Below are 25,887 nucleotides of genomic sequence, written 5' to 3'. Positions count from 1 at the left end.
CAGCTCAGGGCTCAAATGTTTCTTAGTGTGATAGAGAAAGAATGTTTTGCAACAAACTGAGTAATGCATATGTCAGAGTGATTCACAGGAGCATGTGACTAAGAGTCATATGGGAGCCTAAAAGTCAAGATCTGGGGAAGGTTCTAAAGTCTAAATTGTCTGAGCACTTCTCTCCTGGAAGAACCTGAGGTTGGAGGCTTTGAAAAACAGGTTTCTGCTTTTCCTGATAGCATAAGAGAGGAATCTTTTGAACTGGCAGCTTGAAGAAGATTGAAGACACACCTCCACTGGACAATTATCACCTAAAGATCTTGTCCCATCTTATTGGACTCCATTTGTGAGGCTTGGTTATTGGGGAAAATTACTGTTTAGCTTAGAATAAGATAGATTTAGATAGATTTATAGAAATTAGAGTTTTAGATAACTTGTAATAATTCTAACTCCTTTTCCTTTCTCCCCTTCCCAACCAATAAATCTTGAATTTTGTTTCCCTCTTGTTTATTGTCCACCAAATTCCTATTATAGAGTAACAGCTTAACTCTCCCCTGCAGAATTCCAGAATCTTTTACTCTGCTGCCCACTTACTTACAACTTACACACTTTCCTCCTTAACTTAACTTTCCCTTGTAACAGAATATAAACTCTTATGACAAAGGAAAAAAATGACCTCTAATTGGCATTTTGTCAATGTGTCTAACAATCATTTTTTTTTGTTTTCTTTCTCTTTCATTTCCCTTTCATCCCCAAATTGTTGTAATTTCCCCCTAAAAAATACAGTATTATATGCACCTTTAGCTAGAAAACTTTAGAGGTATAAACTGGATATTTTAAATGGCTCACTGGGGAGACTAGGTATATAAATCTAGATTTCAACATGGTCCTCTCTCAATATGAAAGAAAATTTGTATTCCCTTTGTTGATTTTAAGTTAATCAATCAAGAACTTAAAGTATCCCTACTAAATACTTAGCAAGTCAGAACAAAGAAAGTTCATACTGCAAAAGGACACAAGTACTGCCCTACCTAGGCAGTGCTAGGCAAATTTAAAGGTGTGATTTATTCCTGTGATGAGAGGAAGAGAGTTGATGGGTGGAGAAAACTGTATATAAGTGGGAGTCTGAGACAGATTCAGACATTCTTGGAGAGATTCTTGGTTCTTCATTCTTTAAGGTTTTTAGCCTAGGGAATGTGAGCTCTGGTGGTATTGGTCTTGTGTGCATTGAGGATTCTCATTGGTTTTTCACCATCTTTGGCTCTTTGGATTTCAGCTTCCTTATCCTGACTTTGGATTCTGGTGAGATTCACATTTAGATTCACATTCATGGTCTGGAGGCTCTAGGATTACGACTTAGGGTATTTTTAGCTGGGTGTTATTTTCTCATGTTAATATCTCTACCATTCTGCAAATAAAGCTACTAACAGCCTTTGTAAATGGTGACCACAATTAATTTTTTAACCATTATTATTTTTATCAAACCAAAATTGTTAACTATTACATTTTGCAATAATTGTTAACTATTACATTACCTAGGAGAGGACATAGAGCAGGTATTTTGAAGTGCTTATTCCCTTCCATTCCATTACTATCATCTGGCCTACAACTTGAGGGAAGAATAAGGAGGAATAAGGATAAATTTTGTAGATTAGATAGAATTAAGGGCCGTGAAGTACAGTTTTATACTTCTTTTTAAATTTCATTTCCATCTTGGTTTTTTTGTAAGTGAATAATCATATAAAACCACAACCTCACAATAAACCCCCCAATAATAAAGTAAAAAATTAGATGCTTTCATCTGCATTCCAACTCCAGCAGTTCTTTCTATGGAAGCATTCTTTGTCATAAGTCCATCAGAATTATACTGGATCACTGTATTGTTGAGAATAGCCAAGTCTATCACAGTTGATCATTCCACAATATTACTGTTACTAGGCACAATGATCTCCTGGTTCTGCTTATTTCACTCTGCTTCAGTTCATGGAGGTCTTTCCAGCTCTTTCTAAAATCATCCCATTCATCATTTCTTACAGCCCAATTCTATTCCATCACCATCATATACCACAATTTGTTCAGCTATTCATAAACTGATAGACATCCCTTAAATTTCCAATTCTTTGCAACCCACCAAAAGAGCAGTTATAAATATTTTCCTTTAAGTAAGTCCTTTCCCCTTTTTTCCTGAACTCTTTGGGGCACAGACAGTAGTGGTATTACTGGATCAAAAGGTATGCATTGTTTTATAGCCTTTGGGATTCATTCCAAATTGCTATCCAGAATGGATGGATCCATTCACAAATCCATTACCAATACATTAATAAGTATTCCAATTTTGCTACATCCCCTCCAACCTTTGTCACATTCCTTTACTGACATATTGGCCAATATGGTAGGGGTGAAGTGGTGCCTCAGAGTTCTTTTAATTTAATTCTCTAATCAAGAGGGATTTAGAACAATTTTTCATAAAATTATTGAAAGCTTGATATCATTTACAAATGGCTTATTGATAAACTTTGACCATTTGTCAGTTGGGGAGTGACTTGAATTCTTGTAAATTTTACTTAGCTCTGTGTGTGTGTATGTGTGTATGTGTGTGTGTGTATGTATTTGAGAAATGAGATCAGAGAAATGTTATAAGTCAATTTTTCCCAGTCTGTTGTTTCTCTTTATATCTTGGTTACATTATTTTTATTCAAAATAATTCAAATTTAATATGATCAAAATTATTCATTTTATATTTTGTAAAATTCTCAACCTCTTATCTGGTCATAAATTCTTCCCTTCTCCATAGATCTGACAGGTAAATAATTTTATTTTCCCTAAATTTACTTGTATCATGCATTATGATGAAATCATATGTCCAATTTGATCATATCTTCATGCAGGGTGTAAGATACTGGTCTATATCACTGATGGAGAACCTTTTAGAAGGCCAGGTGATGTCCTCAGGTGTGCATGGAGAGGGAGTGGGGAGCAGCCTGGCCCCAAATACCTCTGGCTTTCTAGCAACAAACTGTGCTCAGGTGATGCTGCACATGCCCACAAAGAGGGCTCCCTCATTGTCCCTTGTGGCGCACATGCCATAGAATCACCACCACAGATCTATAACTCGTGTTTGACATACCATTTTCGAGTTTCCTGGCAGTTTTTGACAAACTGTGAATTCTTATCCCAAAAGCTGGGATCTTTGAGATTATCAAACATTATATTGCTGAGGACATTTACCTCTAATCTATTCCATTGATCCACCCTTCTATTTCTTAACTCATACCAGATTGTTGTGATGATTACTCTTTTACAATGCAATTTTTTCTAGTTCTACACGTTTTGTTTTGTTTTTTGGTAGTATCATTGGTATGACACTGAAGAAATTAATTTAAGTAGAATTACTATTTTTAACATAATATCTTGGCCTACATATGAACAATTAATATTTTTCCAATTGTTTAGCCATGACTTAATGTGTGTGAAAAGTGTTTTGCAATTGTGTTCATATAATTCCTGGGTTTGTCTTGGCAAATAGATTCTCAACTATTTTATATTGTCTTGAGTTCTTTTAAATGGCATTTCTCTTTCTAACTTTTGCTGCTGGACTTTGTGGGAGATACATAGAAATGCTGATAATTGAGGAGCATTTATTTTGCATCCTGCAACTTCACTAAAGTTCACTAACTCATTTCAACTAGTTTTTTAGTTGACTGTACAGGATTCTCTAAGTATATCATTATATCATCCACAAAGACTGATAGTTTAGTTTCCTCATTCTGCACATTGACTTCTTCAATTTCTTTTTCTTCTCTCGTTGCTAAAGCTGACATTTTGGGTACAATATTAAATAATAGTGGTGATAATGTGCATCCTTGATTCAATCCTGATCTTACTGGGAAGGCTTCTAACTGATTCCCATTGCAGATTGTAGCATTTAAAAGAGTGGATGAAACTTACTGAAGGTTTTGGATAGATGCTACTTCTTATTTTACTTTTTTTTTTTAAAGAATTTATTTCTTAAAATATTTTCCATGGTTATGATTCATTTTCTCTCCCTTCCCATTTTCCTCCCCCAACGCCCTCACCAGAGCCGACAAGCAATTCCATTAGGTTATACCCATATTATCACTCAACACCTATTTCCATATTAATCATTTTTGTAGTAATCTTTTGAAACCAAACCCTAAATCATATACCCATACCCATATAACCAAGTGACAACTCATATTTTTCTTCTGCATTTCTACTCCCATAGTTCTTTCTCTAGATGTGGATAGCATTCTTTCTCATAAGTCTCATGGGATTGACCTGCATCATTGCATTACTAATAGTAGCAGAGTATTACATATTTGATCGTCCCATGATGTTTCAGGTACTATATACAACGACCTCTTGGTTCTGCTCATTTCATGGATGTCTTCCCAATTCATATATGTATATAGCAGTTCATCATTTCTTATAGCACAATAATATTCCATCACCATCTTATCTCAGCCATTCTCCAGTCAAGGGACAACTCCTCATTTTCCAATTTTTTGCCACTGCAAAAACCTCAACTATAAATATTTTTTGTACAAACATTTTTCTTTATCTCATTGGGGGTACAAATCCAATAATGGTATAGCTGGATCAAAGGGAATATAATCATTTAAGGGCTTTGGACATAATTCAAAACTGCCTTCCAGAATGGTTGGATCAGTTCACAACTCCACCATCAATGCAAGAGTATTCCAATTTTGCTACATCCCCACCAACATTTATCATTTTCTTTACTGTCATATTGGTCGATCTGATGGGGGTGAGGTGGTAACTCAGAGTTGTTTTGATTTGCATTTCTCTAATCAGTAAGGATCTGAAACACTTTTTAAATATGATTGATAGTTTTGATTTCTTCATCTGAAAACTATTCATATCCCATGATGACCATTTGTCAAATGAAGAATGGTTTGATTTCTTGTAAATTTGACTTAGTTCCTTATATACATGGGAAATTCAACCTTTGTCAGAGAATTTTGTTGACAAATTTTTCCCAGTTTTTTTTCCTTCTCCTCTAATTTGGAATTGATTTTGTTCATATAAAAACTTTCTAATATAATCAAAATTATTCATTTTACATCTTGTAATATTCTCTCTTCCTTGCTTGGGCTTAAATTCATCTCTATGTTCACCTAATTTACTTATAATACCATTCTTGGGGGCAGCTGGGTAGCTCAGTGGATTGAGAGTCAGGCCTAGAGACGGGAGGTCCTAGGTTCAAATCTGGCCTCAGACACTTCTTAGCTATGTGATCCTGGGCAAGTCACTTGACCCCCATGGCCTAGCCCTTTACCACTCTTCTGCCTTGGAACCAATACACAGTATCGATGCCAAGACAAAAGGCAAGGGTTTAAAAAAACAATAATATCATTCTTTCTATTTAAATCATTTTACCCACTTTGAATTTTTCTTGGTATAGAGTAAGATGTTCATCTTATAAGAATTTAAATTTAAGTTTTATGCTAAATATGAGAATTCTAAAGTAATATTGTGATCACTGATTTTAAAATATCACAGCTTAAGTCAAAATGACTTTTAGCTTTATTTACAAAGAGATGGAAAGAGTGTAAGTGGAAAAATGTAAAGAATAGCTTTATCTACCTATCTAGCTACCAATATCCTGAGTTTAATCCTAATGTCTCAAGATCTCAAATGCAAATATGAAAGCGAATCTCATCAGAATCCAAAGTCCTAATTAGGAAATAGAAATCCAGAGATCCAGGAGATACTGCAGAATCCTCTAAGAACCTTCAGTGCACACAAGGTTAAGACTGCCAAGAATATCACCAGAACTCTCACTGAAGGGAGTGTCCCACCAAAGCACCAATGAGCAGGATGAGCAAGGAGGGTCTCCTCACCAAAGAACCAAGGAAGGAATCACTCCACTCACCACTGCAGAATCCAGGGAAAGAGTCTCTTCCTCCAGGTCATCTCACTGACTCAGAGTCAGAGAGTGAAACTTGAAGCTGGCCCTTTTAAAGCAGTTTTTTGGCATCAATTCCTGTCACTACCCCAATGTATGGTACCAATTGCAGTCTTTCAATTTGCCTAGCACTGCCCAAGGGGGGCAGTAAACTTTGGAGGTGTGAACTTACTTTATAATTGACTTGCCAACTCTCTTACCTAGTGTCAAGTAGGGGTACATTAGCTTTTGATTGATTAACTTAGAAGTTGATTATTGACAAGAGTTTAATTCACTCTTCACAATCTAAACCGGATTTTTCTAATACTCTACCAATTTTCCCAGCACATTTTGTCAAAAAGTGAGTTTTTGTTTGGAAAGCTGGGATCTTCGGGTTTATCAAACACTATCTTGCTGAGGAATCGAGTTCATTGATCCACCCTTCAATTGCTTACCTATTACCATATTGTTTTTTTGACCTAGTGCTGCTAGGACACTCATCCTTCACATTTTTTTTTTCATTAGTTCCCTAGATATTCTGGATCTTTTGTTCTTCCAGCTGACCTTTGCTATAATTTTTTCTAATTGTATGAAAAAAGTTTTTTGGTAGTTTGATAGGAATGGCACTAAATAAGTAAATTAATTTAAGTAGGATTTTTATTTTTATTATATTAGATCATCCTACACACGAGCAACTAATATTTTTCTAATTATTTAAATCTAGCTTTAATTGTGTGGAAAGTGTTGTGTTACTGTGTTCATATAATTACTGGTTTTTTCTTCTCAGTTTATTTTATGTTGTCTAGAGTGATTTTAAATAGAATTTCTCTTTCTAACTCATGCTGCTGAGTTGTGTTGGAAGTATATAGAAATCCTGATGATTTATGTGGGTTTATTGTATAATTTGCAACTTTTCTAAAGTTATTCATTATTTCCACTAGCTTTTTAGTTTATTTTCTAGTATTCTTTATTTATACCATATCATCTGCAAAAAGTGATAGTTTCCTCATTGCCTATTTTAATCCTTTCAATTTCTTTTTCTTCTCTCCCTCCTACTGCTAACATTTCTAGTAAAATATTAAATAATATTTGTCATAATAGGCATCCTTGCTTCACTCCTGATCTTACTGGGAAGCCTTCTAACATCTTGTGAAAGGGAATTCTTTATTCTCTTTGTCTATTTGGAGTTAATCAAGAAACCCCCACTTAACTGCTACTTAACACTTAGTTATTAATCAAGAGATTTTTTTTTGAGTCCAAGAAATTTATTTGAATATACTTGTTTATAATATCCCATTTCAACTAACATGATGGCGACTTGTGTGTGCCGAAAATAATTTTCAAAAGTAATCTAAATTTATGCAAAGTAAAGTGTATGGAGAATTTGAACAATAGATGTCTTTGGGGCTGAGGGGGGATGTGTTGCTCATTGCCAGTGTAACATAGTCAACAGCTATGAAGTGTGCAATTTTAAAGCAATAAAAAAAATTTTTTTAACAAAACAATATGGCTGTTTGATTCAAAAGAAATCAATAACATGAAAAAAATCCTTCATCATAAGGGAATATTTGGACAACCACTTTTATCCTAACTCTCATTATTTTGGGTCTGGACTATTGCAAAAGCGTCCTTGAATCATCATCCATTCAGTTACACAGAAAGCTCTACACTGTTAACCCAATCAATCAGAAACTTGTGAATCCTTTGATAAGAGTTGACACCTTCAGAGGATGAGAGGTGGATCCCACAGACACTACCCCCCTGGGAAGTGCTAGGCAATTTGGAAGATGTGATTGGCCCCTGTGAAGAGAGGAAGGGACAAGTGACTATAAAAAATCCTAAAAGACTTCAGCTTAGGTCTTGGCTTGAATCTTTGGCTGGTGACCTTCCTCTTGGAGGTGACTTGGACATCAGCTTTGACTTGGGACCTTGGATCTTGGGTGAGTGAGTAGTTGGCCTTCTTTTCCTGGCTTCTGGAGAGAGATTAGTTCAGGAGATGCCTTCCCCTCTTGGAGAAGTCCATGTGGGTAGAACACCAAGTCCTCTGGTGAAGGTTTAACAAGCCCTGCCAGGCTAAGCCGAGCAGAATTTCTCATTTAACTCTGATTCAAGAATATCAAGACATTTTTATTTGATAATTTCTTTTAATAGGACATCTGGTATTTTTTTCTTGTAGTCCAATAATTCTTAGATTGTCTTTCCTGGATTTATTTTCCAGGGCAGTTTTTTTTTCATGATATATTTCATATTTCCTTCTATTTTTAGATTCTTTGATTTGATTGTATTGTCCCCTGATGACTCATGAAGTTATTGGCTTCTACTTACCAATTTCTTTTTTTTTTTTAAACCCTTACCTTCCGTCTTGGAGTCTTGACTCCAAGGCAGAAGAGTGGTAAGGGCTAGGCCATGAGGGTCAAGTGACTTGCCCAGGGTCACACAGCTGGGAAGTATCTGAGGCCAAATTTGAACCTAGGACCTCCCATCTCCAGGCCTGGCTCTCCATCCACTGAGCTACCCAGCTGCCCCCCACCTTACCAATTTCTAATTGTAAATGAATGATTTTCTTCCAAGACCTTTTGATCATCCTTTTGAAGTGAGATAAACTAAGTTATTGACCAGAAGAATCTCTTTTTCCCCTCGGAAAGTAGAAATCAGAACTGGGCTTTTCTGTGAAGGTCAGCAAGCTCAGAATAGTTGGAATCCATGAGAAAATAACTCCCTTAGTGCCGGCAGCTGGAATAAGATATACATGGAATGATTTGTACCCCACGCCACTAACTGCCATTACTGGCCAGTTAGGTATGTATTACTAATGAATAATATTGGTTCCGTTAATTGAATTTCGGGTGTCCAGACTCATTTTATGAAGTGCCCCACTCCACTTTTCCATTTGGTATTTTACTTTTCCTGGAATTTGCTTCTACACTGGAATTTTTACCCTTTTTCCAGTTGGTCAACTCCACTTTTAACAGAACTGTTTTGTTCATCAGATTTTTGTGCTTCCTTAGCCACTTGGCCAATTTTATTTTCTCACCTGTTATTTTCTTTTTGCATTATATTAATTTCCTTTCTTAATTTTTCATCCATTTCCTTCATTTGATTTTTTAATTCCTTTTTGAACTCTTCCAGCAACTGAGACCTAATTCCCATTATTATTTCAAATTTTGCATGTGGCTGCTTTGATATCCCAATCCCCACCTGAGTCTGTATCTTACTCTTTTTTATCTCCTTTGACATTTTATGAGATTTTTTTCCTGTTGCCCAGAGACCTTTTTTTTTTCTTCCACTTTAACTTCTATCCTAAAGTTGGACTCTGTTCTCAGGCATTACTACTCCCCTCAGCTGGTTTTCTGCAAGTTTCATTTCTTCCAAGGTATTATCATGGCCTATGGGCTAAGTGCTAAGAAAGCTGCTGATTGAGTCACCTCTAGGGACTGATCATTCCTTGCACAGCTCAGTGAACTGGGAGTTACTTTGTCCTGAGTCTAGGGACTTCATCACAGGCTTGAAGTGGACAAGTGATTTTGGGGCCCCACCAGAGCCTTGTGGCAGCCCTTTGTATTTCAAGAGATGGACTTCAGATGCTCTAATGTAGGCTAAATCAAGGGTCCAAGAGTCTAAAAGTTGGCATCTATCCAGGTTCAGAACTTCATATAGTAGCTGGAGTATGGATTATCTGCACCCTTCTATGTGTACTTTTACTTCCAGTTCCCCTTTATCCCCCGAAATGTAGCACTTCTGCCCAGCTTTCAAGCTGTTCTCCTTAGGAGAGCTATCTTACTCTTACCTATGTTCATTCTGTGACTGGTCATCTAGAGGCACTATTTCAAAGTTACTTTGAGATTCTCGGGGCAATTCCAGCTTTTGCTTCTGTTATGCCATTATCTTAGCTCCATCTCCCCCATTCATATTTCCTAATCAAACATCCTTGTTAATGACTACATCCATATGAAAGGGAAAGGGACAACACCTTGGCAGATAGAGGGTTCCTTTCAATGCCCATCTTCAAGGAAAAACTGCTTAGGTATTAACAGAGAATTTACACATAAAATTCAGGTCTAATTAGAGGTTTGTAGTTATGTAGGTAAGGGATAGAGTAAATTTCATGGATTAACTTAAAGAAGAAAAGAGGAGAATTTGGATACAAGCTCTGGGAGAGGATTCTCACAAGGAGAGAAGGATTGTGGGAGCTTACTAGAATTAACAGTCAGTCATTCTTAGAATGCTGTTTTCCACTGAGCTGGAAGGCCGTTTTACTCTGGCAAATTTCCCTTGGTAGTCTTAATCTTGTGGAGAGATTAGTGATTCCTTGGTTGAGAGTTTGCCTTGGAGTGGACTGACTTTTCCCTGAAATACAGAGACAGTCTGCCTGTGATTCATCTGGCAGAAATCCAATTAGCCAAGGCATTCCAAGGGTTGTCATTGGGTTATCTAGTGAAGCCACCCCAGCCCTTTAGGTAAAGGCTCAAATACACCTGTGAGTCCTTCCTTCCTCTTTGTTCTTTTTGTTAATCCATATAAATTAGGATCTTTAGTCAGATAGCATTTGAGTATTAGTTAAGAGCAGGGAGCTATGAGAAGGGTTTGAGAAGATCAGAAGAGCAGAGCCCATGAGGGAGAGCTTATACTGGTGGTAGGAGATATAGACTAACAAATTTAGGAATGTATTTATCATTTCCCTATCCTTAATAAATTTGGTTTTAATAATTCCAAGGGTTGTGCTTTACTGGCCCTGGGAAGGTTCCTAGGTGGGTTTTATCATCTCTCATCAATCTAGGAAGGATTCTTATTTCAGGTTGGACTAGATGACTAAGGAGATTTAGTTTTAGGAATGTAAATTTTCAACACTGGCTTACATTTTCACCTGAAGCTATCTTAAAACAGAAGAGAACCAATTTTAGGATCAAGAAAGTAATATCTGAGCTTTCCATTACATAATTCAAAATTTTTTAAAATGAAAACCAGGCAGGAGGAGTACCCTGGGCAAAAATAAACACTTTTGCTTTTTTTTTTTTAAACCCTTACCTTCCGTCTTGGAGTCAATACTGTGTATTAGCTCCAAGGCAGAAAGAGTGGTAAGGGCTAGACAATGGGGGTCAATGGGGTGACTTGCCCAGGGTCACACAACTGGGAAGTGTCTGAGGCCACACTTTTGCTTTTTTAAGCATTGACAAAGGCTCAAAGCCCTTTACATTTGGCTTGGAATGAAGATAATCCCTTAATAGGAGATTCAGAGTTGGAAGAGGAAATGGTCCTTACCCAGAGAGAGTAGATTCTGCACATTCTCCAGCATGACCTCCCTGTACAGCTCTTTCTGAGAATGCTCCAACAGGCACCACTCCTCCTGTGTGAAGTCCACAGTCACATCCTTGAAGGTTATAAACCCCTAAACAAGCAAGAGTCACAAGATTTAGAGCTGAACCTTCAGAATTCATAGAGTATAACCCTCATCACCTAACTGGAGGAAACTGAAGCATACAAGGTATTTATGAAAAACTCCTAACATTGAAGAATGTTACGGCCAACACTAGAGACCAGTCACTCACAGCCCAATGGAATACTGACAAAGGCATTCAGTGTCTGAAGTGAGAATCATGGTGAGAAGAGTAAAACCTGGAGAGGTGTCTTAATCTGAAATACTTTTCCCTATGGAATCAGGAAGATGGTACATGCTCTCTGAGTGAGGTGGGAGATTCTGCTGAGGAGAAAATAAGAAGGAGATCTGCAGTTTGTCCTTATCACAAGTTTTACAACTGATCTGGTATGAACATTTTTTTGAAGAGTTTCTGAAAAGGTATCATGTATTCTAGAGGAAAAATATAACAGTGATTGATGAAAAGAAAACAAAGAAAAAAAAGAATTCTCTACTTAATTAAAAAAATTTTTTTCCTGTAATTTTTAATTGTAGTTTCAAGGTAAATGTAACATATGTGTATATGCATGTATATGAGTGTATATACATAATACATATATGTAATATCTATGTCATATCATTCATTCCTCAATAGGCTTCAATACAGTTGATTAAATAGGATTCGTGTAAATATATGAAGTCTGTATTCTAACATTCAATCCCTCCTAAGAGAATATTAGCAACGTAATGGGATATATTTTTATTTTTAAATTTTCTTTCCATGGTTACATGATTCTTGTTTTCCTTCCCTCTACCCTCCCAGAGTCAAGTAATTTCATTGGGTTATTCATATATTATTACTCAAATTCCAAAATCTCTTAAAACCAAAACCCCAAATCATATACCCATATAAACAAGTGATAAATCATGTTTTCTTCTGCATTTCTACTTAATGGGATATCTAGTCTAGATTCCTATTATCCTCTCCAAAGCAACTCCCTGGCATCTTCCATGTGAAGGTTACATATAATATGCCAGGTAAGCTGTAGGGGGTCTTAGATGAGAGAGACTCCCATTACACTAAATATGAATTAAGTTTTTCTACCAGGTAAATGAAGGGTAGTATGGTATAGAGACTGCACCTTCATTTACCACCATGACCTCTGAAGAATTAAAATTATAGGTGGCCCAGAAGACAATGAAGAGATGAGAAGCAGGTGTCAGGCTCCAGCATATTAAAAACAATAAGCTGAGCAGTGGTCATATTAAAGGTATTTATCTAAGAAATGTATTGTTGAGAAAAGTGGGTGGTCAATTCTGTAACAAAAGCAAAAGATAAAATAGATGGATGGCTAAATGCTTCACTGGTTCCTGAGGACTATTTATAAGACATGAAGGAAAGGCCTTCAGACTACTCTTTGCACAGACTTTAAGTTCAGAATTATACATGATGAGGTATAAATGAGATGCAGGATTCATACTAAATGAAGCCATAATCATCAGAGTTAAAAAGAAGGAAAACTCTTTAAATTAACAGAGGCAGTTAAGTGATGGAGTGGATAGAGTCCTAGAATACAGTGAAAAGGGCTAGAGTTCAATTGTGGCCTTAGACACTAGGCAACCTCTTTCTGCCTCAGTTTCTTCATTAGTAAAAAGAGAATAATAATAGCACCTATCTCCTTGGATTAGTAGCTGTTGTTTCAACAAAAACAACAGAAACAAAAAAAGTATTTTGGAAACTGTAAATTACTAGGTAAATGCTAACTATTCTTCTTATTTTAAACACTTGCCTTCTGTCTTAGAATCAATTTCAAGGGCTAGGCAATTGGGGTTAAGTGACTTGCCCAGAGTCACTTATATATCAATGTTGTAAAAGTAGCTTTTCTATTTGTATCTAATAATCCATTAAATTTAATGGTTTCTTATGAAGTCTGATACTTTTGGGGGTGTTAAGACTGGGAGTACAGCTTGTTAGAAGGCAGCTACACAGAAAGAAACAAAAATAACTGAAGGAAAAAATTCCTTAGATTTCACTTGGATATAGGAGTTGAGAATTATTCCCTCTCCTGCCTTCAACTGTCTGTAATACCTGGTTGTTGAAATACAAATTATACAGTAGTACATTTGAAGTTCCTTCCAATGTAGAAGATTTGCAGCCTTGTAAAACTGGCTTAAAATGAACATTTATTTTCTGTGTAATGGAATGTGCTTCATTGTAAGAAAATAGTAAGAAAATTGTAAGAAAATAGTTCATTTTTTGTTGAAAAAAAAAGGCTGAAATATTGTTATCTAGATGAAAGCATGAAGAAAATTCCATAGTTATATGGGATCAGACCAATTCTAGCTAAGTGAAGAGGTGCAGTCTTGTGTTACATTGAGAGTTTAGGGAAAGGGGCAGAGTCAAGATGGCAGCTTAGTAGCAGCAAAAGTCAAAACCACTCTGACTATATCCTTCCTTACCAATCCTTAAAAAGCACTTCAAAAAGACAGGAATCCAAACCCAACAGTATGACCTAGTTACAGAGCTCTCCCACTGAATATGACTTGGAAAGTTAGGCAAAGAGAGTCTATTTTCACAGAGTATGGTGGAACCAAAAGAAAACTATATACAGAGGACTGTTGGACAACCCACCCACCCACCTATCACTCTAGGTTCCTCACTAGGATATAGGATAACTTCAGGATTCCACAATAGGGACTTCACCAGCAAAAGAACACCTCAGACCAACCTCTTGATGTCCTAGGCCTTGGTGAGGATCAACAGTCCATCTGGCAGGCAATCTCAAACTTCAACCACTAGCTGCAATGAAACCTAAAGCCCCAGGTCACTATCATTAGCTCACCACACCCTTTCTAATCCTGGAAATCAACAGAGGAGAGAGAATTGATAAGGTGCTAACAGAATTCCCAAAAAACCAAAAGGTCTAGGGAAATGAGTAAACAACATAAAAAGCATGTAATTCTTGAAAATTTCAGTGGGAAAAAAAGGGAAAGAATGGAAACAACAGACATGACCTGATCCAAATAACAACAAGCAAAACTTAGAGGAAAAAAACAGGAATTGGTCTCATGCTCTAGGAGAACTCAAAAAGGAATTCAAAAATTAAATAAGACAGGTTGATGAAAAATGGGAAAAAGAAAATAACAGCTTAAAAAGAAGTACTGGTCAATTGAAAAAAGTGGGCCAAAAAATCTAATGAAGAAAAAAATGCCTTGAGGAAAAAAAAAAAAGAATTAACCTACTTGAAAAGAGGTAAAAAAAATCCAATGCAAAAAAGAGTGCCATAAAGGGAATATACCAAATAGAAAAGCACAATCAAAAAGTTATGGTAGAAATTTAGTATCTAAAAATTAGAATTGAGTAAATAGAAGTGAATAACCTCATGAGACACCAATAAACAATAAAACAAAATCAAAAGAATGAAAAAATAGAAGAAAATATGAAATATTTCACTAAAAAATGACTACGAAAATAGACACAGGAGAAACAATATAAGAATACTTGGACTAGTAGCAATGCAATGATCCAGAACAATCTGGAAGGATTTATGAGAACGAACACTATCCACAATCAGAGGGAAAACTGTGGGAGTAGAAACACAGAAGAAAAACAACTGCTTGATCAGATGGACTGATGGGGATATGACTGGGGATATAGACTCTGATCACCATGAATTTTGGATTTACTCCACCCTGCTTAATCTTTAGAATTCTAGCAACCAGGAATGTATACACCCCTACTTAAGGATTAAGTGTGGGGAGGATGGTCTGTGATCTAGGTGTGCTAGCAAGTGACAAATCAGAAACAACTGACTGACACCCTGGGCTGTCCTAAGCCAAGTTTAAGCCACCATTGGTATATGTGAGACACAGGAAGTGATGTAAAGAACTGCCTTTATATTTTGCGTCACTTTCTAGGAGGGGGACTTTTTGCGACTTTTGCGGACTTGGGTGGTACAACTTGGCTTGGAGGAACATGGGTCCTCAGCCTGCTTCCCTGAAAGACCATATGGTGAGTGATAAAGGTGACTCCCTTTTCCCTTGACCCTTCTGAAGGCATCAGCCTCCAAGAAGGCCCCTCATCTTGGTGAAGGCCTTGTCATTGGAAGCCGAGCTAGATTAAATCTTCTGGGAAGGCCCCTTGACTGATAGGCCTCTGAACTTCCCCTGCCTCAGGCCAGGCCGGAATAGATCTTAACCCTTTTCCCTCTTTTTAATTTCTTCCTCCTATTGTAAATAAACCACCATAAAATTCCATTCTGACTCGAGTACATCATTTGGATTTAGAATTTAAATCCCTGGCAACCATTAAATTTATATTCAGTCTCAACCCCTAAAATTTATCCTTAAACCACCCGAGTGTAAACATAACAATATGGAAATAAGTTTTGATCAAGGACATATTAAACCCAGTGGAATTGCGTGTTGGCTACAGGATGGGTTGGGGGGAGGGGAAGAAAAAACAACATGACTTGTAACCAAGGAAAAATATTCTAAATTGAATAAATAAAATTTTTTAAAATGACAAAAAAATAAAATAACTGGACTACCTGAAAGTCATGACAGAAAAAAAGGCCTAGTCCTCATAATTTATTCAAGAAAATTGCCCTGGTATTTTTGAACAAGAAGGCAAAATAGACATCGAAAGAACCCACAGATAAGCTCCTATAATAAATACCCAAATGCCACCTCCTAGGAATGTTATAGCCAAGTTTATGAGCACCAAGGTCAAGGAGAAAATACTTCAAGCAGCTAGAAAGAAACCATTCAGTTAGCATGGCACCCTAGTTAGGATTACACAACATCTGGCAGCTTCCACATTGAAGGACCAGAAGGCTTGGAATATGATATTCGGGAAGGCAAGGGAACTGGGCTTACAAGCAAGAATCACCTATCCATTAAAGTGATAATATCCTTTTAGGAAAAGGTAAAGCCATCTAATAAAATAGAAGTTTTCAAAGCATTCCTGAAGAAAACGACCAGAGTTAAACAGAAAATCTGATGTCTGAATACAAAATTCAAGAGAAGAATAAAAAAGTAAATTAGAGAAAAAAATTTAAGTGTTTCAATAAGGTCAAACGGCATGTATTCCTATATTCCTATAAGAAAAGATATCTGTAACTCTTAAATGGAGTAAATTATATCACCTAAAGAAGAATGGTTGGGGGGGGGGGCGCAGAATACTCTAACAATGAAGGGGAGAGTCAGGGCAGTAACAGGGTAATACTTAAACCTTACTCTCCCTGGAATTGGTTCAGGGAGGAATAAACAGTCAGATTCATTTGGGTATAGAATCCTATCTTATCCTATTGAGAAATAGAAGAGGAATAAGAACAGGGGTGGTGGAGAGGGGAGTAATACTAAGGAGGGAGAAATGGAGGGAGGGAATTAAAAGTCCCTATAGAGAAGAGGGACATAAGAAGGGTTGGGTGGGAAGGGGAGTAATATTGTAGAGAATTATTTATTAAGAATTATTTATTAAGTTAGAGTTCATTAGGAAATAGAGTTAAGTAGCATAAGTTATTGAGAGGTGCATAAGAGATTTATGAGTTAGGTTTCTTTAAAATCTGAATATAATCTCAGATGGATTTAGGGGTAAGATAATTTTCCCAGAGTGCTTTGACAGACAGTTACCCAACTGACTTTTCACTCTTTAGGCTGACTCTGTCCTGAAAGGAGGTCCTAAGAGCTACTCGGTGCTATTTGGAAAATCTCAGTGTTTTCACTTCTAATCTTCACTTAAAAGACCTGACAAGTGAAGCAGATCATTGGTGAAAGATCAGCATAACCCCAGGTAGTTTTGCTGGACCAATAGAGAAGGCTGTGGAGATTCAAAGCTGTTTGTTCATCTATACAGCAAGGAAGAGAGAGACCTAACTTATTTCTCATGTGTATAATTTAGATAGGATAGATCAAGGTTTGGGGGAATTTAGACAGAATAGGAAGAGACAGTAGCCTCAACTTTGTTAGGGAAGAAGGAGATCAGTGAGGATCAGATTTGGGTGTAAGGAGTAAGGAATGTTAGCTTAGGGATTTATAGATCATGAGAATTTCTTTTTCACTTGTTTCCTTTTATGATCCCTTTCATTAGTTTATTTGGTTTTGGGGGGGGGGGTTACCTATAATAAAAATGTATTTTTTATGTAATTGGCTGAGCCAGAATTCTTAGACTGCTCTGAGAAGCCATATTTCTCAAACAGTCATATCCAACAGCCTGTCCACACAGGACATAATTACTGGTATTACCATGCTATACCAATAATCAATAAGGGCTAGGAAATCCTTAAAACAATATAAAGGAGGAGGAAGGGGAGAGTGATTAAAAACAAAACATTGGTGTTGAGGGAAAGAATGAAAGGAGAAAGGTCAGAATCAAAAGAGGAAATCAAGATGGAGGGGACTACACAGATGGTAATCATAACTGTCAATGTAAATAGGATGAACTCACGCATAAAATGGAAGTGGATAGCAAAGTGGATTAAAAACCAAATGCCTAACATATGTTGTTTACAAGAAACACATTTGAGGCAGGGAGACACACAGAGTAAAGGTAAAAGGCTGTATCAGAATCTATTGGGCTCCAACTGACACAAAGAAGGCAGGAGTACAAACAATGATTTCAGACAAAGCTAAAGCAAAAATAGATTTGATTAAGAGATAAAGAAGGTAATTTCATCTTAACAAAATGCAGTATAGAAAATGAAGAAATATTAGTACTTAACATATATGCACCAAATGGCACACCATCCAGATTTTTAAAGGAGAAACTAAAGGATATTAAGGAAGAATTAGAGTGATTTTAAATGGAATTTCTCTTTCTAACCGTTGCTAATTTATGTTGGAACTATATAGAAATGCTGATTATTTATGTGGGTTTATTTTATCTTGCAACTTTACTAAAGTTCCTAATTATTTCCACTTGCTTTTTAGTTTATTTTCTAGGATTCTCTAAGTAAGATATCATATTATCTTCAAAGAGTAATTAATAGTTAAGTTTCCTCATTGCCTACTTTAATTCTTCAATTACTTTTTCTTCTTGCCTTGCTGTAGCTAGCATTTCTAGTACAATATTAAATAATAGTGGTGATAATGGGTCTCCTTGCTTCACTCCTGATCTCTTTGGGAAGGCTTCTAACTCATCCCCATTGTAGATGATATTTCCTAATATTTTAAAATAAATACTACTTGTTATTTTGAGGAAAGGTCCTTTTATTCCTATGCTTTCCAGTGTTTTTTTTTTTACTATTTTGTTCCATCTTAGAATCCATACTGTGTATTGGTTCCAAGGCAAAAGAGCAGCAAGGGCTAGGCAATGGGGTTAGGTGAGTAGTGCAAGGTCACACAACTAGGAAGTGTCTGAAGCCAGATTTGAACTTTGGACCTCCTTTCTCTAGGACTAACTCTCAATCCACTGAGCCACTCAGCTGCTCCTCCTTCTAGTATTTTCAATAAGAATGGATGTTGAAATTTGTCAATGACATTTTCTGTATCCTTTGAGGTAATCATATGATTTCTGTTAGTATTTTTTATTGGTATGGTCAATTATGGAGATGGTTTTCCTAATTTTAAACTAGCCTTGTATTCCTGATATAAATCCCATCTGGTCATAATGACTAATCCTTGTGATAACTTGTTGTAGTCTCTACTAATATTTTATTTCAGATTTTTGCATCTATGGTCATTAAGGAGATTGGTATGTAGTTTTCTTTCTCTGTTTTTGGTCATCCTGGCTTAGGTATCAGCACCATATTAGTGTCATAAAAATAATTTTCTGAGACTCCTCATTTGCTTATTTTTTCAAATAGTTTGTGTGCTATTGGGATTAATTGTTCTTTAAATGTTTGAGAGAATTCACTTGTGAATCTATTTGGCCCTGGGGATTTTTTTCTCGGGAGTTGATTGATGGCTTCTTCAATTCTGAAATGATTACTTAAGTATTCTAGCTAAACATTAAGAGAGTTCACAAATCACTTATCAGCTGCCACCTCCAAAGGTCACAAGCACTGTTCCCCACTTCCCAGGGCAGTGCTAGGCAAATCGGGAGGCTGTGATTGATTCCAATTGATTCATATACCCTGTAACTCAACCAAATATCCTGGGCTGATCAAGGTGTTTATCCACACACTACTCAGGGGATATTGTATCATTTTTTCAAAATCCAAGATTTAAATTTCTTGAGAGAAATTTCTAGAAAAGAAGCTCGCTAACTCCTCGAATCAAGAAAGTGAATTGTTTGGAGAAAGGGCCCTAAAGAAGCCTGCAGAAAGCACACTGAATCAATGATCCAGAATGAACTTTGGACATAATTAATTCAACTAAAGGGGGTTGAACACATTTATTCTGAATGTAAACTTTTATGCCAAAGGGGGTTGCCCTCTATTTGGCTTTTTGTCAATGAGTCTACGGATTACTAGTTTTGCTCTCTTCATCTTTTATTTCTCTCTTATTTCTAACCACTGTAACTTCCTCTTAGAAAATGCAATACGGTATACACCTTCAGCTAGATCTTTAGAGATGTTACACTAGTTATGTGAAATGCTTCACTGGGGAGACTAGGCATATAAATCTGGGAGATTTCATCATGCTCGTCTCCCAATAGAATCACAGGGGGAACTGTGAATTAAGAGAAATTAAGAAAAAAGAAGAAAAGAGAATTAAGATTCTTAAATTATTTTAATGTAATCTATCAGCAACCTTTAATTAAATCAAGAGCTTAGAGCACTTCTATTTAGCACCTACCTAACCATTAAGTAAGAGTGTTCACAAGTCACTTGGATTAGCTCATACCTGAAAAGGCCACAAGCTCTTCTCCTTCCCCCATCCCCAGGCAGTGCTAGGAAAATTGGAAGGCTGTGATTGGTTCCCATGAAGTAGGGGAGAGAGAGGAAGTAATGTTGAGAAAACTGCTTTTAAAAGATCAGCCCAAGCATTCCTTCTTTCACTCAGTATTGCTGTGCCGAGCTGAAGGGAGATTCTTCTTGGATTCATTCTCTGTTGGTGAGCCTGTAGAAAGGGGACTCTTGGAGGCAGTCACTTTGTCCTAGACTCATCTTTGACTGGAGCTTTCTACACTGGAATGGTTTCCTGGGTGAGTGACTCTGGCTAAAGAAAGAGGCTTCTGTTGGTGGATTTCTGGCTGAAGACGCCACAAGAACTTCCACATGGAGAATGGTTCTTAAGGGAGCCCTTCCCAGGGTGCTGAGCCCGACTTCACAGGATCAGCACTCAGGCTGGTAGGCTAGAAAAGGCTTCATCTCCTGCCTATAATTCCCACTTTAAATATCTCTACCTTGTTATAAATAAAAGCTGCTAACAGTCATTTTTGGCTTAAGGGCTAATATTTTATAAATGGTGACCACCTTTATGACTCTCATATTGAGTCAAACCTAATTTTAATTCTTACAGAACTAATGAAAAAGAAACGTGATGGATGGTGACCTACCAGTAGCAGATCTTAAACCGTATTACAAAGCAGTGATCATTGAAATAATCTGGTACTAGCTAAGAGATAGAACGGTGGATCAATGCAATAGACTAGGGGTTAATGACCTCAAGAGTCTAAAGTCTGATAAGCCCAACAATCCCAGCTTGTGAAACAAGATCTCATAATTTGACAAAAGCTGCTGGGAAAATTGGAAAACAGCATGGCATAAATTAGGATTAGATCAACATCTTACAACCTATACCAAGATAAGTTCAAAATGAATATACCATTTAAACATAAAAAGTGGTATTATAAGTAAATTATGTGAACACAGAATAGTTTCACTGTCAAATCTATGGAGACCGGAAGAAGTTAAGACCAAACAAGAGACAGAGACCATTACAAGTGGTCAAATGAATAATTAAGTTTATATTAAATGAAAAAGGGTTTGTACAAATAAAAACAAAACAATCAAGATTAGAAGAAAGGCAACAAACTGGGAAAAATTGTTTATAACAAATGTTTCTGATAAAGATCTAATTTCTCACATAAATAATTATAAGATTAAAATTAATATCCAATAACTCCAAGTATTATATTTTTAAAGATTTATTAATAACATTTGAGGTAGAAGACAAATAAAAACAAGTTTACTGGACCACAAAAGCAGGAGCAGAGCAAGAGAGGGCAGTTACATAAATTTATGTACAAAACGTAAAGACCCGAACTTCCGGTTAAGATGGCGGCTTAGAGAAAGCTAAAGCTCAGATCTCCTGAAAACCCTTCCCGACCGATCTCAAACGATAAGCTCCTAAGGCGCCGAAATTCAAAACGATCAACAGCACAGACCCTGGGAACCCTCCTCCTGGACCTGGACCCGGTTCAAAAGGTACGGCTCCCCTTAAAAGCCAGAACCCGAGATCACTCGGACCTAAGGGGTAGGAGCGCAGAGTCCAAGGCTCCCGGAAGCCGCAGCCCGGCCGGGCTCAGAGAGCAGAACCCTCAGGGCCTTCTACAGTCCCGGTGAAAGTTACTGCCTGGGGCTTCCGCTGCAGAGAGCTGGTCGAAACAACAGCAACCCTCAGGGCGGGCAAGACAGCCTCACGGGCTGGATCCTGCTATCCAAGTCTCAGTGAAAGTCCTTGCCCGGAGCTTGGGAAAGCTGCAGCCCATCCCCCCGCAGGCCGACAAAACAGCCTCACGGCCAGCGATTCTGAAGGCAACTTCCGGAAAGCGAGCAGGGGGGAGAGTGTGGCCTCATGGTCCGACCCTTCCATTCCAGTTCCAGTGAGGCATATTCAGTTTAACCCAGGGAAAGCTCATAGAACTATCTGCCCAGGACTAAAGCCCCTGAACACCAGAAAGAGACAAGAAAAACTAATCCTCCACATTCAGAAATGGCAAACTCCACAGAACCACAGAAGCCCCAAAATACCAAGAAAAATAAGAAGAAAGGGGCGACTTTGGACACATTCTATGGAGCCAAAATACAAAATACAGAGCAGACAGAAGATAATATAAAAGAAAATGCTCCAAAACCTTCCAAAGGAAATGGAAACTCTCCACAAACCTATGAAGAATTTGAATCAGAAATGACCAAAAAGATGGAAGCCTTCTGGGAGGAAAAGTTGGAAATAATGCAAAAGAAATTCACGCATCTACAAAACCAGTTTGACCAAACTGTAAAAGAAAACCAGGCTTTAAAGGCCAGAATCAGGCAGCTGGAAGACAACGATCGTGTAAAAGAGCAAGAATCAATAAAGCAAAGCCAAAATACCAAGAAATTAGAAGAGAACATAAAATATCTCACCGAAAAGGTGATAGATCTGGAAAATAGGGGGAGAAGAGATAATTTAAGAATAATTGGACTCCCAGATAAGCCAGAAATAAACACCAAACTGGACATGGTGATACAAGATATAATCAAAGAAAATTGCCCAGAGATTCTAGAACAAGGGGGCAATACAGCCACTGACAGAGCTCACAGAACACCTTCTACACTAAACCCCCAAAAGACAACTCCCAGGAATGTAATTGCCAAATTCCAAAGCTATCAAACAAAAGAAAAAATCCTACAGGAAGCCAGAAAAAGACAATTTAGATATAAAGGAATGCCAATCAGGGTCACCCAAGACCTTGCAAGTTCTACTCTGAATGATCATAAGTCATGGAACATGATCTTCAGAAAGGCAAGAGAGCTGGGTCTCCAACCAAGAATCAGCTACCCAGCAAAACTGACTATATACTTCCAAGGGAAAGTATGGGCATTCAACAAAATAGAAGACTTCCAACTTTTTGCAAAGAAAAGACCAGAGCTCTGTGGAAAGTTTGATACTGAAAATCAAAGAGCAAGGAATACCTGAAAAGGTAAATATTAAGGAAAGGGGAAAATGTTATCTTCTTCTTTTACTCAAACTCTCTTCTATAAGGACTACATTTATATCAACCTATGTATACTAACATGTGGGGAAAATGTAATGTATAAATAGGGGGTAAAGAAAGACCAAATAGAATAATCATTCTCACACAAAGATTCACATGGGAAGGGGAGGGGAAGAAAACTCCTATAAGAAGGAGAGGAAGAGAGGGGGGGGGTTACTTAAACCTCAATCTCAGGGAAATCAGCTCTGAGAGGGAAAAACCTCCAGATCCATTGGGATCTTGAATTCTATCTTACCCAACAAGGGTAAGGAGAAGGGAAAACCAAGGGGGGGAGGGGGAGAGGGAGAACAAAAAGGGAGGGAAAGAGAGGGGGGAGGGGGAGGGAACAAAAAGGGAGGGACTAAAAAGGGAAACATCAAGGGAGGGGACAAGGGGGACTGTTTCAAAGTAAATCACTGGACTAAAAGGTAGAGCCGAAGAAGAAAAGGTTAGAATTAGGGAAGGATATCAAAATGCCAGGGAGTCCACAAATGACAATCATAACTTTGAACGTGAATGGGATGAACTCACCCATAAAACGTAGACGAATAGCAGAATGGATTAGAATCCAAAACCCTACTATATGTTGTCTTCAAGAAACACACATGAGGCGGGTTGACACCCACAAGGTCAGAATTAAAGGATGGAGTAAGACCTTCTGGGCTTCAACTGATAGAAAGAAGGCAGGAGTGGTAATCATGATATCTGATAAAGCCAATGCAAAAATAGACCTGATCAAAAGGGATAGGGAAGGTAATTATATTTTGTTAAAAGGGACTATAGACAATGAGGAAATATCATTAATCAATATGTATGCACCAAATAATATAGCACCCAAATTTCTAATGGAGAAACTAGGAGAATTGAAGGAAGAAATAGACAATAAAACCATACTAGTGGGAGACTTAAACCAACCATTATCAAATTTAGATAAATCAAATCAAAAAATAAATAAGAAAGAGGTAAAAGAAGTGAATGAAATCTTAGAAAAATTAGAATTAATAGACATATGGAGAAAAATAAATAGGGATAAAAAGGAATACACCTTCTTCTCAGCACCACATGGCACATTCACAAAAATTGACCATACATTAGGTCACAGAAACATAGCACACAAATGCAGAAAAGCAGAAATAATGAATGCAGCCTTCTCAGATCACAAGGCAATAAAAATAATGATTAGTAATGGTACATGGAAAACCAAATCTAAAACCAATTGGAAATTAAACAATATGATACTCCAAAACCGTTTAGTTAAAGAAGAAATCATAGAAACAATTAATAATTTCATCGAGGAAAATGACAATGGCGAAACATCCTTCCAAACCTTTTGGGATGCAGCCAAAGCGGTAATCAGAGGTAAATTCATATCCCTGAATGCTTATATTAACAAACAAGGGAGAGCAGAGATCAATCAATTGGAAATGCAAATGAAAAAACTGGAAAGCGATCAAATTAAAAACCCCCAGCAGAAAACCAAATTAGAAATCCTAAAAATTAAGGGAGAAATTAATAAAATCGAAAGTGATAGAACTATTGATTTAATAAATGAGACAAGAAGCTGGTACTTTGAAAAAACAAACAAAATAGACAAGGTACTGGTCAATCTAGTTAAAAAAAGGAAGGAAGAAAAGCAAATTCACAGCATTAAAGATGAAAAGGGGGACAGCACCTCCAATGAGGAGGAAATTAAGGCAATCATTAGAAATTACTTTGCCCAATTATATGGCAATAAATACACCAATTTAGGAGAAATGGATGAATATATACAAAAATACAAACTGCCTAGACTAACAGAAGAGGAAATAGAATTCCTAAATAATCCCATATCAGAAATTGAAATCCAACAAGCCATCAAAGAACTTCCTAAGAAAAAGTCCCCAGGGCCTGATGGATTCACCTGTGAATTCTATCAAACATTCAGAGAACAGTTAATCCCAATACTATACAAACTATTTGACATAATAAGCAAAGAGGGAGTTCTACCAAACTCCTTTTACGACACAAACATGGTACTGATTCCAAAACCAGGCAGGTCAAAAACAGAGAAAGAAAACTATAGGCCAATCTCCCTAATGAATATAGATGCAAAAATCTTAAATAGGATACTAGCAAAAAGACTCCAGCAAGTGATCGGAAGGATCATTCACCATGATCAAGTAGGATTCATACCAGGGATGCAGGGCTGGTTCAACATTAGGAAAACCATCCACATAATTGACCACATCAACAAGCAAACTAGCAAGAATCACATGATTATTTCAATAGATGCAGAAAAAGCCTTTGATAAAATACAACACCCATTCCTATTAAAAACACTAGAAAGCATAGGAATAGAAGGGTCATTCCTAAAAATAATAAACAGTATATATCTAAAACCAACAGCTAATATCATCTGCAATGGGGATAAACTAGATGCATTCCCAATAAGATCAGGAGTGAAACAAGGATGCCCATTATCACCTCTACTATTTGACATTGTACTAGAAACACTAGCAGTAGCAATTAGAGAAGATAAAGGAATTGAAGGCATCAAAATAGGCAAGGAGGAGACCAAGTTATCACTCTTTGCGGATGACATGATGGTCTACTTAAAGAATCCTAGAGATTCAACCAAAAAGCTAATTGAAATAATCAACAACTTTAGCAAAGTTGCAGGATACAAAATAAACCCACATAAATCATCAGCTTTTCTATATATCTCCAACACAGCTCAGCAGCAAGAACTAGAAAGAGAAATCCCATTCAAAATCACCTTAGACAAAATAA

The 25,887-nt window shown here is 37.0% G+C and overlaps 1 protein-coding gene across 6 annotated transcripts in view; it reads right to left on the bottom strand.

Annotated features, from left to right (window-relative positions):
* Positions 1-25,887, bottom strand: part of LOC103106819 (zinc finger protein 420-like) — a 39,211-nt gene that overhangs the window by 7,110 nt on the left and 6,214 nt on the right. For 5 of the 6 annotated variants that reach the window (XM_056796446.1, XM_056796448.1, XM_056796447.1 and 2 more), the window contains one exon: positions 11,180-11,306. The exons of the other annotated variant lie outside the window; for it this stretch is intronic. In XM_056796446.1, coding sequence (XP_056652424.1) covers positions 11,180-11,306 — 127 coding nt within the window. The remainder of the gene's footprint in view (positions 1-11,179; positions 11,307-25,887) is intronic. 6 annotated transcript variants of the gene reach the window in all.

Source organism: Monodelphis domestica, chromosome 4, assembly GCF_027887165.1.
Source record: "Monodelphis domestica isolate mMonDom1 chromosome 4, mMonDom1.pri, whole genome shotgun sequence".
Taxonomy (NCBI): domain Eukaryota; kingdom Metazoa; phylum Chordata; class Mammalia; order Didelphimorphia; family Didelphidae; genus Monodelphis; species Monodelphis domestica.
The sequence above is the reverse complement of the archived record's forward strand: the minus strand, read 5'-3'. Positions and strand labels throughout refer to the sequence as shown.